Here is a 17,670-nt window from a genome sequence, read left to right as displayed (position 1 = left end):
CTCAACTCCCAAATCTTGCTATTCTCCTGGGCAGACGCAGAGGCGAGGTTGAATACGAAATCACCTAAAATGTTCGCTTCCTGCGGGTGAGGTTCATGTCTCCCCGATGCTTCCCCTCGGCTGCAATTTCGCCGTGTGACCACAGAAAGGCCAGCTTTTCTGTTGGGTTCAGATGGCCCCAAGGGGTAACTGCCCCCAGTGCAAGTGTCCCTGGGTGGAGTGTTTGTGTTCAGGTCTCTGGGGGGGAAAATTTCAACCAATAAAATGCACAGGTTATAAAAATGATCTCTAGGCTCTAAGTTGGGCCCCTTGGGCCATGCACACATTGAGACATGCCAGCCCTGGGTTCCGAGGAGCCGTATCTGGGCCAGGTTTGGCCAAGAGTAGAGGGAGGAATGTAGGTGTTTGAGCCAGACAGCCCCGGCTTCTGACAGCATTTCTGCCACTTCCGTGACCTTGGGCAGACTTTTTAACCTCTCCTCAGTTTCCTTATGTGCAAAGGGGGAGCAACGACACCTTCTCCTCGGGGCAGTGAGGTGACGTATGGACACAGGTAAAGGCCGGCAGTAAACGTCCTCGCGGGGCCCACAGGAAACAGGAAATGCGTTAACTCACGTTGCTGGGGCGACCATTCTGCAACATACATCGAACCATCGCCCTGCATCCCTTAAACTCACACAGTCTTGTATGTCAGATACACCTCGATCGAGCCGGACGAAAAAGGCCTATCGACGTTTGGCCTGGAGGTGACAGACCACGAGCGTCCCCGTCCACACCGGTCCAGCGCAGCCTCCCTTGCTGTGGGGCCACTTACTACTTGCCCTCCTGTACCGTCTGCTGACCCTCGAGGTCGGGTGCTCGGCCCGGAGCGGTAGACATTACCATTAGTCATGAAAACAGAAGCCGCCCTGAGCCATACCCGTCCTCAATGACAGGAATGGAAAGCTACCTAGATTTGAGCAGGCAGGTCTACTGTTCCCCGCCCCCCCAAAACGTGACAGAAATCCAAACCTCCTCGGCCATCTTCCAGAATCGGACCGGAAAGGCGCGTTGGGACGCGGCCTCCTCTGCCCACCTGGCCCCTCCCCCATCGCGCATGCGCTGTTCTGGAAGCCCGGCCGCTGCCAGGTGACTGGGTACGGCTGAGCTGAATGCGTGTCCACGTCTCGTTGTTTCCTAGCGGGAAGTGCAGTTCCTAAAACTTAGGGCTGGGCGTTCCAACTTTTGTCTCGACCCATCTCAGCATTAGAGACCTGGTCCAGACACCTGCGTCATGGGAGAGGAAGATGTCGTCCAGACAGGTGACCCAGACGGGGCCCCAGAGACAGACGCGGGACTAAGACTCGGCTTCTGCAACCTCCATCCTGGGCTTGGCGGTCTCTAAATGTACTTACACTGGAGAGTAGACAGTGATGCTGGAAAAAAACCTCTCAGCCGGGCCAGCAAGCAGGACGTGGCTGGTGTGCGTGGCATTTGGGGACACGACCCTCCCTAACATTTACTGTGCAGATACAGAATAAGAACGGAAAATCTGCTCCTGACATTTATATACGGGGAGCCATGGCTACCCTTGCTGAGGGTGTTCACGATTCTGAGAAAATTTTCGGAATCGGAACGGAGGTTTTAAAAGGGAAGATGATTTTGTAGAACACTTACCCTATAACGCAATTACGTCAGAAAGGTAAGTATGATCAGGCTCGAGAGATTCCTTTACTTCTGAGCGTGTAAGAATACGCTCATTAAAATCATTTCCGTTTAAACAAGGGACTCACCAGTCTGCTCCAGAGAGTGCACAGACAAATTCAACTTTATTTTACTTAATTATAACAAGAATTTAAGAAGCCTTCACCACCGCTGTTTCTAACAACTACTTAAATAGAAAACATTTCAAATGTAGCCCAAATAATGCACACCTAGATAAAGTCATCTGAACCAAGTCACCCCTTCTGTGTTTGGAAGGGACGGGGTGAGCTCCTGGGTCTCGGGTGGCTCTGGGCTCCTCACTCCTGGGATTTTAGCTCAGAGCAGACTGAGGGTGTGGCTGAGCGGCCTGGCCGGGGAGCGACAGTCTGTCTGTTCTGGCGTCTCTGTAAACACCCTAAAGCGAACTTTTCGGATGTGTCTCTTTCTAGCCTCAGAAAGGGCTTTTCTTGGCCGCAGGGAAGCAGGGAGCCTGGCTGTGGCAGAGTGATTATCCCGGAGCAGCCAGGCATAAGCTCTACGCTTTGGAAAATTAGGGAGGGGGTCAGAGTGACAGATTCTTCTTCCTTTTGTGGACTGGGGAAGAGGGTGCTTGGTGACATTTTCCTGAGTATAAAAGGAAGAATACGGGCTTGAAAAGTTTGTGATTGTATGTTAAAAGAGATTCATGCCAAGGTTGAAAAGAAAAGGCATAGTAAACACATTTTTATTTAAAGTTAAGATTTCAGAAACAATCACACTGAAAGTGGTATCACAGGTCTTTAGCTAGATAAGACATAGCAGTAAAATAATTATGTTCATTTTACCTTCTGGAGATTCTTTTAAAAGCACCACTTAAAACTAACATACTCAAAAAAATTAAATATAGAAAAATTGTTCTATCTCAGAAAGGAGTTTGAGAATGCACGAGAACAAGAGCCAATTTTTAACCTTTGCTTATTGACACGGAGCACGAGATTCAAAGCCACTTTGAGAATTTCCTAGATCGTTCACTTAAGGAAAATAAAGCTGAGCATCCAAACGTTTCTCGGTAAATTCCCAGCCCTTGCAGGGCTCCACCTTTTCTTAAACATGACTCCTGGCCCGATGATCAGTAATTTGAAACGTGTCACCCAAAAAGGTAAAGCGTGGGATTTATGAGTAGATTTTTTTTTTTTTTTTTTTTTTTGAGAATCTTTGAGAAATGACCACGATCGCAGCCCGTCAGAAAAACTGGACCTGGTTTTAACGGTGTCTGAAAACCTTTACGTTCCGGTTTTATTTTGAAACCAGCTTCTAAACGAGATAGACCAGAAACAGCAAATACGGCCGCGACGCGCCCACGGAGCCTGGACGCGCCCAGGCTCCCCCGAGCTGGCGCCTCTGCACAAATGTCCCTGAAGAGCCCCCGGGCCGCCGCCCGCCTGCTGCGAATCGCCCCCGCGGGTTTGGCCGCTCCGCTGGCTCTGGCCCGTCCGTGGCAACCCGCGCACACAGCCTCACCGCCGGCTCGGCCGCTGGTCATGCTTGTCGCGGCCAGCCCGCTTCCGCGGCGGGGAGTGGCGGCCGGCGCCCCGGGCCTGGGCGCCGTGCTTGTAAGGGTGGGCTCTGTGCGGCTTCCGGCTCTCCTCCTTCTGGGCCTGGCTTTTCGGGGCTTCCTCGCCGCCCTCTTTTTGTTCGTGGTCTTGCTCTTTATGGGAGGGCAGCGTGTTCTTAATTGTGTTGATCAGAAATCTTTTATTCGTGCCGGCGAGAGGACACTTCATCCTGGGGGGAGAGGGGGAGAGCAGTCACAGGTCAGACCGCGGACTCTGCCGAGGAATGCTGCACCCGCGCAACCGAGTTCACACACTCGTTCGCCTTTCCTGGCGTGCCCCCTAGTGTAAACTCTGGGTACGAGGGGCGGAGCGCCCTGGGGACTCTGGAGACCGGCGGGCTGGAGCTGATCCGAACCCTATCACCCTCTCTTCCTCTCTCGGAATACCTTCTCGACTGCTACGTGGTTATGGGTATGGACCACAACGCAGATTAACCGGATCGTTTAAAATTTTCTTCTTAGACAATACATGCCCAATTTGACTACAATCTGCATTTCCAGTGAAATACATTGTGGCTTGCTTTGAATTAACAAAGAGTAAAAATGAGTCCCTCTCCAAAGAACAACAGCAAAAAGGATATATCCTGCTATATCTCGAATACTGGAGCTCAGCGATCTACTCTAGAAATAAAAATTGTCTAGAACAGTTTCTAAAAATACAATAATCACCTTTTCTACCTTTTAAAAACCTCTTCCACATTCTCCTCCAGGCTCCCTGTCTCTGCTGCAGAGACAGGCCGTACGTAGACCCAGCCTCTGGGTGAATTTCTGTGCAGTGCACACTTAAGTGGCTTCATGATTAGAGGTCACCCAGGAGGGAGGACATGACTCATTAAACTGTTAATTAACATGCTGAGTTATACTTACCTACGTACCATAATATTTGTTTTATTGTTTCCGGTCTAACACATCTTTCATTTTGGAAAAGAAAACCCCACACAAACAAAAACCTGTGTACTTCCCTTGGCCTTGAGGTGGCCGCCATGACAGGCCCATTTTAGTTGGGTAGTGATTCCCGAAATCACGCTATGCGGGTGGGACAGTGTTACAGAAAATACAGGAATCCGTAACCTCCACCTTTGTATCAAACTTTGATTCAAAGAGAGCCCCCCGTAAGACTTCCAGATCACCCCATTGGCACCCCGCCGCCGTGATTTTGTGGCTGGCTCTGCGGCCGTGGGATGCGAGCAGTCGGCAGCCTAGTGTCACGGATGTGGAGGTCAGAACGCCTCGGGCAGCCGGAATGGCAAGAAATCTGGAAGGAGGAGGAGGAGAATCAATAAAAGGAAACGTCTCCTGCGCCACCAGGCAGCTCTGAAGCTCGTAGGGACAGAGACGGCATCCGAGAAGAATCGGAGACGGCATGTCCACCCCGGGCACGGGCCTGGCTCGAGCCAGCACACGGGCGGGCAGCCTGCGGGGAGAAGGACCGTGGCGTGCGGGGCGGGGGGGGGGCAGCGGGAACCCGTGCAGGCGGTGACGGCGTTGGAGTCTGGGGGGTGGGGGTGGTGGTTGTTTTCTTAGCGCTGGCGTTTAGCAGCCACGGGGAACCAGACGAGAGGCAGAGAAGGAGGGTGATAATGAAGAGCTGAGAAGGGCGAGCACGGGGTGGGGGGGGGACGGGGCGGAGGAGCCCAGCACGGTGCCGGCCCGTCGCCCCGAGGCCGAGCCGTGTGTACCTGGGGGGGGGGGCACGGCATCGGGGGCCCTGTGCGATGGGAGAGGACTCTGGTGGCTTCACTACAGGACGCCGCTGGCTTCAGGCGCTGCTTCAGCGAGGACACCCGAGCCACCGGAGTTGCAAACTCAGCACCGATTGGGAAGGGCACGCTGCACTGCCACCGCAGACGCGCGCAAGACGCGGGCGCCCCCCGCCCGCTGTGGCTGGGGCTTCCCACAGTCACTTCTCTGAGGAACCGGACCACAGACGACTCACGGCTACAGACGGCGAGGGAGCTGGCGCTCAAGAGCCAGCGACGGGGGAACCCTGGGCCGTCTTCACGGGCACGGGCCACCTCCGTGCTGGTAAAGCCCGTCGGCTCTGCTCTGGGCTCAACGGATGAGACGCTAAGCCTGTCCCCTGGTGAGTCCCACGGCCTCTGGCTGTCTCCCAGCCGAGGCCATCTTCTCGAGGCCGGAGACAAACCAAGTCCCTCTTCCGCTGGGGGACGGCGGGGCCTGTGCTGCCGGCGACGGCTGTGTGGGAGGATGGCTGCCCTGTCTCAGCGCAGTGGCCAGACGAGCCAGTCCGACAATGGGACGCTTTTCACCCGCGGGAAACTGGCCTCGACGTCTCCGTTGAACATCGAGGGCGGGCTTTTTAACGTCGGTCGTGCCTCGTCCTACTCGTGCCGAGCACGAGCAGAGTGACGTTGGAGCTGATGCCACTTGGACCACCCGGCACCTGGGCCGGGCGCGTGCGCCCTCGGTCTATGCCGCCCATCGGGGGGACGGCGGGGCCCGGCCCACATTCTCCCCGCGGCCTCTCGCCAGTTCCGCGAGGCTCGGTCTGCACTCAGGGGGAACGTGCCGCGTGCTCGGAGCGCGGCCTGCCACATAACGAGCACTTAGGAAACGCCGGCCATGGAGCGCACCTCGCACTCCTGCCCGGCCAGCTGTGTGGCCGTGGGCTAGCTCCCTAACCCCTCTGTGCATCCGCTTCCCCACGTGCCAACGGGGGCCCAGATGGAGTTACCGCGTAAAGCCGTCGTGAAGACTCAGCAAGAGAACGCACAGGGCCCTCGGCGCGGACCCCGGCATACAGGAAATCTTCGGTCTATAATTTCACATTTACAATTTCAACATTTAAAAACCTCTGAAAATCAAGTTCTTTTTATGATGCCGCAACTCATCTGGCAGCAAAATCTCACCGGAGCTGACACCAGGCCATCTACATCCGGTCTTTGCCCAACGTGGTGTAGGCACTCGTGTGTTTTGCTGAAGACATGATCGAATGTGTTGAGCAAGGCTCTCTGGGCATCCTTGTGGGGCACAACACAGGCTAGAGTTTCTTTCTAAAGTGCGAAAGGATCTAAATTCAGAAGGGACTATGGACCTATATGATTACTATTCACGCTCTGCTCATGAAAAAGAATATATATATAGCAATCGAATAAGTTTCTATACTAGGGATTTTTCCATGGCAACTCACGAGAGCATCCCGAAGTCGCAAATCACCTAGGATAAGAAGCTAATCAAGAATGGAGGTGAAGATCTGATGTTTGTCAATGAGAAATAGTTTAAAACTATTTTTTAAAAAATTTATTTAAAACAATTTAAAAAATAAATATTTTTTTAAAAGAAAAAACCTGAGCTACTGAGAATAAGTTAATGAGACATTTTATAGAAAATTTCATGAAAGTGGTTAAAATTAAAAAGTTTTGGTACCGAAATGGTTAGGCTTCGGTGTCGGGGAGTCCCCCTTTCCAGGCTTCTCCGTGGACGTCGGGGCCCGTGGGAAGGGGGCGTCGCCTCAGAGCTCATAACCTGCGTGGCCTGACCTTCCGTACCCTGCTCACGGAGGGGCCCCAGACGGAAAGCGAAAGGCTGAGGCGAGGGGCGGTCCCCGAGGCCCCCGCCGATCAGAGGCTCTGCGCGTGCACCGTTCAGAAAGCCACTCTCCTCCTTCCTCACGTTGGGATGTTGGGGTGTTGGGGGGCCGCTTCACGTCACTCATCTCTGCGCCTTGTCGCTCAGCCCTTTCTCAGGGCTGTCTCTGTCTGCACTGAGCAGACACCCTGAGGCCTGCAGTACCGGCAGAGGCCGGGGCGCCGCAGGCGGGTGAGCTCCGCCTGGGCCGCCGGCTGTGCGTGCTGGGGGGCAGGGGTGGGGGTGGGGGGCTGTGATCGAGGGAGGACACAGGACGGCGAGGCCGCTGTCTGTCTGTAGCTCCGACACACACAGTGTCCACTTTCACACCCTGGCTAGTTATTTTCATTTTTGGTTTTAGGAAGTTACTCTAGCTCTTGTGGGAAGACTACCTACATGGATAAAAAACCCCAAACACGACGACCCAGGTAGAAACACTGCTTTGGAAGGACCCGCGACAGTGCCGGCCCTGAGTGGAGCTTTAAAAGGGGAGCGACGCCCTTCACTCCCGCAGCCGTGGGTCAGACGCCCGCTGACGAGCCCTGCTCGGCCCGGGCCGGCGGGTCCTGTGGCGTCTGCCGTCGGAGGGGCCAAGATCCCAGGTGAGGGTCACAGTCACTGTCGAACGTAACTTGCAAACATTCTCATGCTGCAGGTGTCATACCTGACTTACGAAAGACAGTGACCTGTGAAACAAACCTAGGGAACACAAAGGGGAGACGAGCGGGATCTTCCCCCCCGGATCTTCCCCCTTGGGGCTCTACCGCGGAAGGATGGACGCGGGAACGACCAGCGGTCCCCGGATTTCACCTGCCGCTTGCGGTTTCCAAGCCTCGTGAGCATGGCCCACGGAACGGCGGCGGGCGGTCCCCCGCCAACGAGAATAACGGGGTGGGGGCCGGGGGAGATGGGGAGGGCGACGACCACCAACGCCCGCGGTGACTGTGCAGCGACAGGCGAGTTTCGCGCGGCGGCCCCACTGCAAGGTGTGAAAGGGCCGAATGGCCACGTCGCACACGGAAACGGATGCGGGGCTGCAGACCGGCCCCGCGGGACCCGCCTCCCGGCCCCGGCTGCCAGCGCTTTACGCGCGGACACGAGAGCGGCCGCCGCGGCCGCGTCCAGGGCCCGCACGGCCGCGCTCCGCGCACGCGCTCGGCTCGCCCCCGGGGTTTGGGCGGGGCAACGGGCGGTGGGAAAGCTAAAAATAAAGAAAACCCCGTTTTTATGGCGCGGGAGACGGAGGCCTTGGGGTCAGGGACGCCAGGTCCGCGCGGTGCGCCCCGACTCACCCCTCTTCTCCCCGGCCGAGCCCGGGCCGCCCCGGCGACAGCGTCGCGCGCTCCGGGGCGTGAGTCTACGGCGGCCGCGGCGCGCACGGAACTGGGGCGCCGCTGGTTAACCGCACGCACCCGCTTTCCGCCACCGCCGGCCACCCCGCCAGTCGAGTCTGGCCGTCGGACGCCGGGGCGCGCGGCCGCCTGGGCAACGCGCGGACGGCGCCACGGTCGGCGCTGCTGCCCGGCTCCCGCGCGCCCTCCGGGGCGCCGCGCCCGACACGACGCGGGTGCGCAGGGCAGCGAGAGCACTGAGCGCCGCAGACCCGCGAGTCTGCCCCGTGCCAGGCGTCGTGCCAGGTCCTGAAGCGAGGGGACATTCAGGCCACCAAGAGCTGGGGGGGTGGGGTGAAGGTCAGCGGCGGGTGCAGTGGGGGCGGGGTGGGGCGGGGAGCAGGTGAAGGTCCGAGGCAGGTGCAGTCAGGGCGGGGGCGGGGGGGGGCGGTGGAGCAGGTGAAGGTCCCAGGCGGGTGCAGTCGGGGCGGGGTGGGGCGGGGTGGGGCGGGGAGCAGGTGAAGGTCCGAGGCAGGTGCGCGCGTGGCGGTGGCGGCGCGCTGGGCTAGACCGCTCCTCCCTCCCGCAGCGGGGCGAGCAGGGGCACAGCTGCGCGGTGCGCCGGCCCCCGATGCCCTTCTGAACCGCGCGTGCGGGCGGCAGGAGCAGGAAGCAGGTGCTCTGTGCGCTGACAGGTGACGCGCCCAGGAGGGAGGCAGTGCGTCCGGCACACGCGCATCAGGCCAGACACACGGAAGCTGGTCTGGGCCTTAGGAAACCCACTCGGGCCCCGCGTCGTGAAACTAGAAGGGAAAAGCTTTGGATCTCTGTGGCCCCGGGACACTGCCGGGAGCCTCAGACCTACGTCGCCCGGAGATCTGAACCCCTCCCCGCTCCCCGCGGGTTCCGGCAGATGGCTGTGCTCCCCTGCTCGCCGAGGGTCTTCCTCACCTCACCTGGCCTCTTAACCTACCGACTGATGCTCAGCGAATACTCGGATGACTCAAAAACCACGCGCCTGAGTTAGGACTGGAGAAGCTATTGCGTTCCAATCAGCGAATCTGACGACATAAAGGGGCAGGAACAATGCAGGCGTCGCCAGACTGACCCCGCGCCCAGACCGAGGGGTACCCCAAAGAGCCACATCCCTTACACCAACTGGGTTAAGGAAACCGGAGACTCCCTTTCTGTCAGATTCAATCTCTGCAACTTCTTGACAAGCCTTTCTAAGTAGAAGGCTGAAGTTCCACAGGCGCCAGCCCCCCAAGATTGCTGTGGGCTGTATCAATAAGTCCATGTGACCAGAATAAAGATGGCTTTGTAGACGAAGAAGCCGAGCACATTTCTGAAATGCGCTTACGAACTCCTTTACGTTGACTGAAAACAAGTCAATATTTCAGCTACTTTGCAGCCTCCGTCAAGCGCATTTCTAAGAAGATTCTTTTGCTCAAATCCATTCGAGATTTATACAGCACCAAACGGCCTCTTTCTTTATAAAACAGAAACAAATGGCATCCCACTTGTGTTTTAAATCCAGCAATCTCTTTCTAGCAACGGCGCCAACGACTTCCTCAAGATTGTTCTGTAGAACACCCGGGGGGAAAAGTAATGTCGTTCGCGCCGTTGGAATGTTTACAGCACACGCAAAGGTCTTGTAGACGCTCAGAAAAACAGACCGCGGCCCAGTGGGAAGCAACTGACTGTCCCCCCACGGATCTGGCCACAGAGGTCGACGTGGCAGGGAAGGGTCTGGGGACACTGGGCCGGCTGTCTGCGGCCACACTGGCCGCCTTGGAGAGGTGGGGGGAAGGCTCTGGATGCCGCAGGGCAGGCTGGTGCCCTTCCTGTCACAGTTGGGCCAGGGTGGTGGCTGGCTAATTCGAGTGTACTTTAGAATCACCCTGGGTACCTTTTTAACCTCCGAAGTCTCAGGCCATACCCCAAACTCATACAATCTTTGATCGTAAGACGCAGGCACATATTTTTAAAAGCTCCCAGATGGTTTCAAACGTGCAAATAAGTTTGAGAACCGATGGTTAGTGGTTAGAAGTTTTAATTTACACACACGCACACACGTACACACACACACATTCCAACAGATAAGAAAACAGATGTTGCCCCAGGATGAGCGTGATGGAGAACATGCCTTTTTGCCAGTACCAACGAAGAGTAGAAGCAAGTCGCACCTTTCAAAGCCCACATCCTCCAGGATGTGCTGGACCAAGAGCTAACTCAAGAAAAAATGCTCACGTGACTGCTTGAATTGCAAGGTGAACCAGCTGGTTATTCAGAGGTGAGAGAGCCTGTCGCTTCGAGGAAAATAACTCGCAGTATTCATTGCCAATGATAAAACTGGAGCTTCCTAGTAAAAAAAATTAGACTTCCGGAAAACTGAATTTGGCAGGTTCCCAACACTTAAAAGACTTTCCCGATGAGATCGGTGGTGATATTTACAGATGTGTTTTTTAAAAAAATATTATATAATGAAATGTGTCAACATTTGGAAGATTTTCATAACTTGGTGAACCGATATTTTCCAGGTGACCAATAAATGTTACAAAATCAGGCATGTGTAGAGGAGCCCGTCCGAGTGAGTGCTGGGTAGACGAAGGGTTTCTACCGTCATGGAACACGGACAGTTCATGTTATTCTAAAAATGTTAAGGAAATGAGCAAGAATTAACACCTCTCAAAAACGAGGGCAGCAGAAGAGAGATCGGAGCGAGGACAGTGACGTTGGAAGCGGACGTGAGTGTCCCGTGTGGGAAGGACTCGCGGGCTTTGAAGAGGAAGGGCTGCGGCCAGCTCGAGGACCAGGACGAGGCGAGAACACAGAGTGTCCTCCAGTGTCTCCAGGAGTGAGCGCGGCCCGGCCCACACCTTGCCTGTGGCCCCAGGGGACCCGTTTTGGACCTCTGACCTTCGGAACTATAAAACAATAAATCTGTGTTATTTAAGCCACCGAAAGTTTGTGGTGATTTGTTACAGCCACGATAGAAGGTAAATATGCCTGTGTTTACTTAAAATTTGCTAAGAGAGATTTAAGCGTTCTCTTAAAAAGTGCTGCGTTAAATTGAGTATGGGAATTAATGGTTTACTATGCACAGAGATCTCAAATCATCATGCTGTGCGCTTTAAATATATACAATCTTATTTGTCAATTATACTTCAATAAAGCCAGGGGCGACTAATAAAAAAACATTAAGAAACTACCAGTCGTCAGAGTTACTTGCAAAGTTTTAATGTAGTATTAAAAAACACCATAATTTTCTCGAAAAGCTATGGAAACACTTCTTCCTCTTCCAAAGACATGTTTGTGAGAGGTCAGATTTTCTGCATCTATGTCAGCCAAAACAACACATTACAATAGACTGCAGAAGCAGATATGAAATTCCAGGTGTCTTTAATAAGCCAGACAGTAAAGAGGTTTACAGAAAGAATAAATGATGCCACTCCCTCTCTCTCTCTCTCTCTCTCTCTCTCTATATATATATATATATATTTGCAAATATAGTTATTTTTGTTAAAATATTTACTTTAATATGTAATGGGTTTATTATTTTTAAATGAATTAACATATACTGTAAAATTTGCTCAATTTAAATTTCTAATACAGTAAATGTCAGTACACATAACCCACATATGGCAAAGTTCTTTGGGGTCCTCGATAACTTTTAGGAGAGTGTAGGATCCTAAACCAGTTTGCGGGCCATCGTTGTAAGATAATTGAAAAAAAAAAAAAAAAAAAACAGCGTCAGCAGAAATTCTCGTCTTGTGAACTAACGGGAAAACGTAAGTTCCACACCCTGTTCCCCCAGGGCCTCTCAGAGCTCTGGAGCGCCGTGCTTGGCCTGCCGCCCTGAACCCCCTTTTCGTCATGCTTCTCCCTCCTTTCTGGGAGAGGCTGCTAGTTGTCCCCCGCAATCCGTTCTTTCCTTATCTGTAATGAAAGCACCTGGGTATTTGCCTGGCACACGGCTGCCTGGGAAAACCAAGACTGAATCCTTGGCCTAGGGGTAGACATGAAACTTAGGTGTAGACGTGAACCTAAGCCCCGGCCACGGCGCCCGCACCTGCGGGAGGTGGCCCGGGGGCAGGGGCGCCTCCCTTCTCCCCTCCTTTCTGTACCCGAATGTGCACACGGTGACTGCTCGGTCGGACCGCGTGGAAAACAGTCGCACTCTGCGGTCGGGGATGTGGAACACGGGAAGGAATCCCCATGCTCGCTGGCTTTGTGGAACTGCCGGCCTAACTCGTGTGACCCCGACAGGGGACATCGACACCCCCACAGCCCTCTCTGTGCACGGGATCACTCATTCCAGGGGACGCGGAGCTGCCGCCGAGAAACCCGCACTGTGAGAAAGTTCCGCTAAGCCGACAGGACGCCGTGAGGTGGTCGGGATCCGTGACTTCCATCTGGAGAGCAGCCCGGACGCAGGCGGCCCTCCCGAACACCCCTCGCAGAAAAAGAACCTGCCGGACGTTTTCTCATTCACTCGGCAAGTCACCTGAATTTGTGATTTATTAGCTGTCTGCTGACTCCTTAGACTGGACTGAAAACTCTCGTCGCCCTGATCGAGATCCTGCCTTACACCGAAAACCAGACAGCCTGCCCCTGACAAAGGTCATGCTGATGTGGGTCCCACTGGAGAGGCAGCTGACCTGCGCAAAGGACAGAGGAGGGCGAGGAGGGCGAGGAGGCCGGATTCCGCTGACGCCCGCCAACCGACCGCTCCGGCAGGGGCCGTGGGGACCGTCCTCACGCGTGTCATCTCGTGGGGTTTGCAGCCGCCCTCCCAGGCGGCAGGGACTCTACTGAATCTAAGATGATCACACAGATTACGTGCCGAGCGGCTCACGCTGGAATATTTCGTTTCATTACGCCAATTTACCCATATATACATCAGAATGAATTTCTAAAAGAAATTTTTATTTCTAAAAATAAAGTGACGGCAATACCATTATCACATGTTTTTAAAAATCAACATGAACGTCATCGAATACCCCGACTGTTAGCTTGGATAAGGAGCCCACCACGGTGCACGTCTCATTCGATGTGCCTCAAATCTACTCACCCGCAGGATGCTCCTCCTCCTCCTCTTCTCCCTGCGATTCATTTCTCAACGAAGCCGGGTGGCCTGTCCCGTAGGATCCCCTACATTTTGGATGTCTGTGGTTTTATCCCCATAGTGCCATTGACCGTGCTCCTCTGGCCTCTGCATTTCCCGCAAACTAGAAGTTCTGCCCGGAGCCCCGATCGGACCTGGGTTCGATGTTCTGATAAGGATGTGTCGCAGGTGGCGGTTTGCTCTTCCCATGGCATCGAGATTTATCCGCGAGTTCAGGCGCTGTCAGCCTGACCCGGTCATCAGGGTGTTCCCCAGTCACTTTGCATCTGATGGACTTAGTGGCCATTGATGCTCTTTACCTAGATTCTGTCTATCATTCGGGATGGTAGAATGATGACATTCTTTTTTTAAAAATCAGGTTTACTGAGGTATCATTTATATAGAATAAAACTAATCCTTTTAAGTAAATAGTGTTGTAAGTTTTGACAGGTGTATGAAGTCGCATAATTATCACAAAAATCAATATGTAGAACATCTCCATCACCCAAACAAGTTCTGCGGTGAACCCCTCCTTCCGCCCCCGCCTCCTGGCAGCCAACGATTTCTCTTCCGTCACCGTAGTGCTGGCTTTTTAAATGTCACACGAGTGGAATCTCACACCGCGCAGTGCTCTGTGTCTGGCTCCTTCTCGCTCTGCACAGCGCCTCCAAGACTTGTGCATGCAGTGGGGACCAGGAGCTCTTCTCCTTTTGATTCCTGAGTAGTGCTGAATGCATAGACATGACTGGTCTGTGAATCCGTGCATCAATTGATGGACATTTGGGTTGTTTCCAGTTTTGAGCTACCATGAATGTAACTGCTACGAACCTCACCGCACAGATTTTTGTGTGAACTAAGGGTTTCAATTCTCTGGTCATGGGTTAGAATGATTCTGTCTGCATGTAAGAAACTGTTGCTGTTTTTCAAAGTGGATGTACGATTTCACATTCCTACCAACAACAAGTTCCACAGCCTTATCTTTCTTTGGTACCATCAGCTTTTTAAAAAAAAAATTATAGCCATTCTAGTGCATGAGCAGCGGTAACTGTGGTTTTAATTTTCATTTTCCTGATAACTAATGATTTGAGCATCTTTTCATATGCTTGCTGGACCACCTCATACCATTTTTGATAGAGCATTGATTTAAACATTTTGTCTGCTTTAAATTAGATTGTCTTCTTACTGAGATGTTAAGGATTAAATTATGATCATCTCAATTCTACAGTCCTTTGAACATTTAACATCTGTAATTCTATAAGGAATTTTTCTTTCCTCAATTGTTTTGTAACCACATGGTATGATCTGTACAGGAAACAGGGTAAATGCCTTATTCTTCTTTACTATTTTCCAGTTTTATGAATAATGATTTGGTTCCCTCGCATCACCCAGTGGGGACCACTGAGTCCCTCGTTGTGATTTTCATTATGGACTTTCATCAGGCACCTTGTGGATTTTGGTGCTTTAAGTATCTCAATAATTGTAGCTTCATTCTTTTTGATGATCAGATCATCCCATCTTTGACTCGTGGGAGGTCTTTCACATTGGTCCCTCAGTCTTTCCGACACAATTACAGTGGCCTCTGCCAGTTTGCTCACTAGTGTGACAAGATCTCCTGCCCGTGTAGCAAACAGTTGGGTCTTGCCCGCAGAGAGCTCTGGCCTTTGCCCTCGGCTTCTCGGAGAGAATCTCAATCTGGGAGGGGAGGTCATACCTGATAGAAATCTTTGTGTGGGGTGGCCCTTGCGAGTGGGGCCTGCCACATCTGGTCTCAGAGGGAGGGCTGGCTAAGCCAGAAAGACTGACTATGTGACTCTAGGTGGGAGCTTTGGGTCACATGGTATTAGTTAGCCTGGAGACTAAGCTTGACCATGCCCATAATCAATTGATCAATCAATCGATCAATCGATTGATCAATTGTGCCTAAGTAACCGAACCCCAGTAAAAGTTCTGAACGCTCAAGGGAGCGTCCGTGGTTGGCAATGTGCCAGGCCGACTGTCACATGCTGACAGGGGAGGGCGACGTGTCCTCACTCCACAAGGGGAGACCACAGGAGCTTGCTGGCCGGAACTGTCCCGGCCCGCGCCCGTTGGCTTTTTTAATCTGTGCCTTTTCTCCGCAATAAACTGCAACCATTAAGTTTGACCGCGTTCTGTGAATTGTATTAGTTCTTGCAAAACTGAAGCCGAGGGTCGTTTGGGGAAGCCTGAACTTGCAGTTGGAGTACGAAGCGAGGGTGGTTCTGGAGACCGGGACCTCAAACTTGAAAATCTTGCTAGTTACAGCAAATAAATATTTACTTATTTGCTTTACCCTACCACATAGTATGTCCAGAATAACAATATCAGTATTAATACTAACAATGTAATGACTGAAGACAACTTAAGATTTCTTTGGAGTTCTTTTTTTGTCGTTTGGAAATGTAGTCAAAATCAGATAAGGTGAACTAGTCAGTCGCTCCACGTGTGGCTAAGCCATCCACTAAGTGGCTTATTCAGGTCCATTTGTTCTATTTTGCCTGATTTTTAGGTATTGTCTTTTCCCCCTCTTTAATCTCGATAAACTTTGTTTTATACTTTACGCAAACCCCGTGCACGGTTGGTTCTAAGTCAAATCTACAGAACGAGGTGTATCAGAAGCCTAGCTTGTCCTCTTGTCTCCTTTTTAAATGGCCCACAGTACTTCTCTGCAGTAAATCTTAAATTGTTGATAAAAGACCTAAAATCGGAACATTTATAGAACGTGACTGCTATTACTAAAGTCATGCTTAAAGGAGCAGACTTGATTCTTGAGGCTAAATTCTTCCTCTGTTTATAATACTAAGTTTTTACCAGCTCTATTTTGGATAGAAACTGCGAAGGTAAACTTTACTTCTACACGGCTGAACTGTCACGTGATCAACCTTACAATTATAATTCTTCTAAGTCACATTGACTTTACTAGCGGCTATAATTAAAACAGACAGCAACAGGGACGGGCGTCACCGCCGCGCAGGTGCCGTTAGGCACGGTAGCATCCGCCTATCTCGTGGGCGTTCGCGACCCGAGGGCGCGACGTCAGCGTGGGGGACGGTCTCCCCGCGGCCCCGCCCCGGTCGCGCGCTCCTCCACCTCCCACCTCGGGCCATTCCCGCCAGGCCCCCGTCTTCCGTCCCTTCTGCCCGCTGGGGAAGACCTTTGTCATCAAGGCGTTGGTTTTAAGTTCTGGGGAAGGTCACGCAAGTACTTACCAACCCATGGGCCCCATCGTCTCTGCTCTCGCTTTCCCGCGCTTCGCCTCTTTGAGCAGTTCTTCTACTGCTTTCCTGATGGGAAAAAGGGAGAAACTTGAGAGGGAGTCGCCCATGAAATTCTGCAAACCGATTCGCTCCACACCCGGAATCTGGGGAAGGGAACAGCTTTTGAAACATAAAATTTCAAAAGTGGGAGAAATAGTTAAAAAAAATTTTTTTTAAATGGTTAGTCGTTTGAATACATAAAAATTAAAGAAAAATTAAAAAGAAAAAAACCTAAAAATTAAAAAGAAAAAAGAAACTTTTTATACGAAGGGGAAAAAACAATGAAAAATAAAGACGAAATGACAAATTAAATCCATATTAAAAATGTTCAAAAGCACTATTATTCTAAGAAATACTAATTAACCCAACGATGATGAATCTATTTTTGCTTGTCGGTTGGCAAGGGAGTAGAGGAATGGATATTCTTTTCTTTACTGATGGGGATTTGACAACATGATAAAGAGCCTTAAAAATAACGCGTATCTATTGACCTAAAGATTGCACTTTATCCTAAAAAAAAAAAGTCAAATAAGTAGGCAAAACTATATGTACAGAAATACTCATTAAACAACTTGTTAACAACTAGGGAAAAATACTAGAAAACTTAAATGTGTACTAAAACGGGACTGGTTAGATAAATCGTGGCACATCCACACAGCAGAAGATCAGGCGGTCGTTGAAAAGGAAGATGAATGAACACTGGGCACAGAAGGACAGTCACGACAGTCATGACATAAAGGTGGGTACGAAGCAGTGTGTGAAAGATTGTCTTATCTGAAATGTATTCACATGTATGCATTGCATAGGAAAACATTTGGAGGGATGTTATCCAAATGGTAAGGCAAACTTTTCTGTGGTGTTTAGTTTCTAGTTTGCTTCTCTGAACTTTCTATTTTTTCAAGGGTGAATGTATTATTTATATAATTCGTAGAGAGTGATTTACACACCAGAAAACGTATTCATCATCCACATTGTGAGGCTTTGCTATGCCTACGAGACCGTGCAAGGTGCCATGGGTAGTAAAAGGGGAGGGTGATCGCCCCTGGCTCCGATATGACTTCCAGCATATAAGCAATAAGCCTGAGAAAAAGG

The 17,670-nt window shown here is 51.8% G+C and overlaps 1 protein-coding gene across 3 annotated transcripts in view; it reads right to left on the bottom strand.

The window, feature by feature from the left end:
• Window positions 1-2,377: 2,377 nt before the first annotated feature.
• LOC118609330 (protein POLR1D-like) overlaps window positions 2,378-17,670 on the bottom strand; it is a 36,299-nt gene continuing 21,006 nt past the window's right edge. For all 3 annotated transcript variants that reach the window (XM_036228388.1, XM_036228386.1, XM_036228387.1), the window contains 2 exons: window positions 16,531-16,605; window positions 2,378-3,447 (listed from right to left, as the gene is read on the bottom strand). In XM_036228388.1, the coding sequence (XP_036084281.1) occupies window positions 3,180-3,447; window positions 16,531-16,605 (343 nt within the window). In that variant the 3' untranslated portion in view covers window positions 2,378-3,179. The remainder of the gene's footprint in view (window positions 3,448-16,530; window positions 16,606-17,670) is intronic.

Source organism: Rousettus aegyptiacus, unplaced genomic scaffold (assembly GCF_014176215.1).
Source record: "Rousettus aegyptiacus isolate mRouAeg1 unplaced genomic scaffold, mRouAeg1.p scaffold_m13_p_11, whole genome shotgun sequence".
Classification (NCBI taxonomy): domain Eukaryota; kingdom Metazoa; phylum Chordata; class Mammalia; order Chiroptera; family Pteropodidae; genus Rousettus; species Rousettus aegyptiacus.
This window is presented reverse-complemented; position numbering and strand designations above follow the sequence as displayed.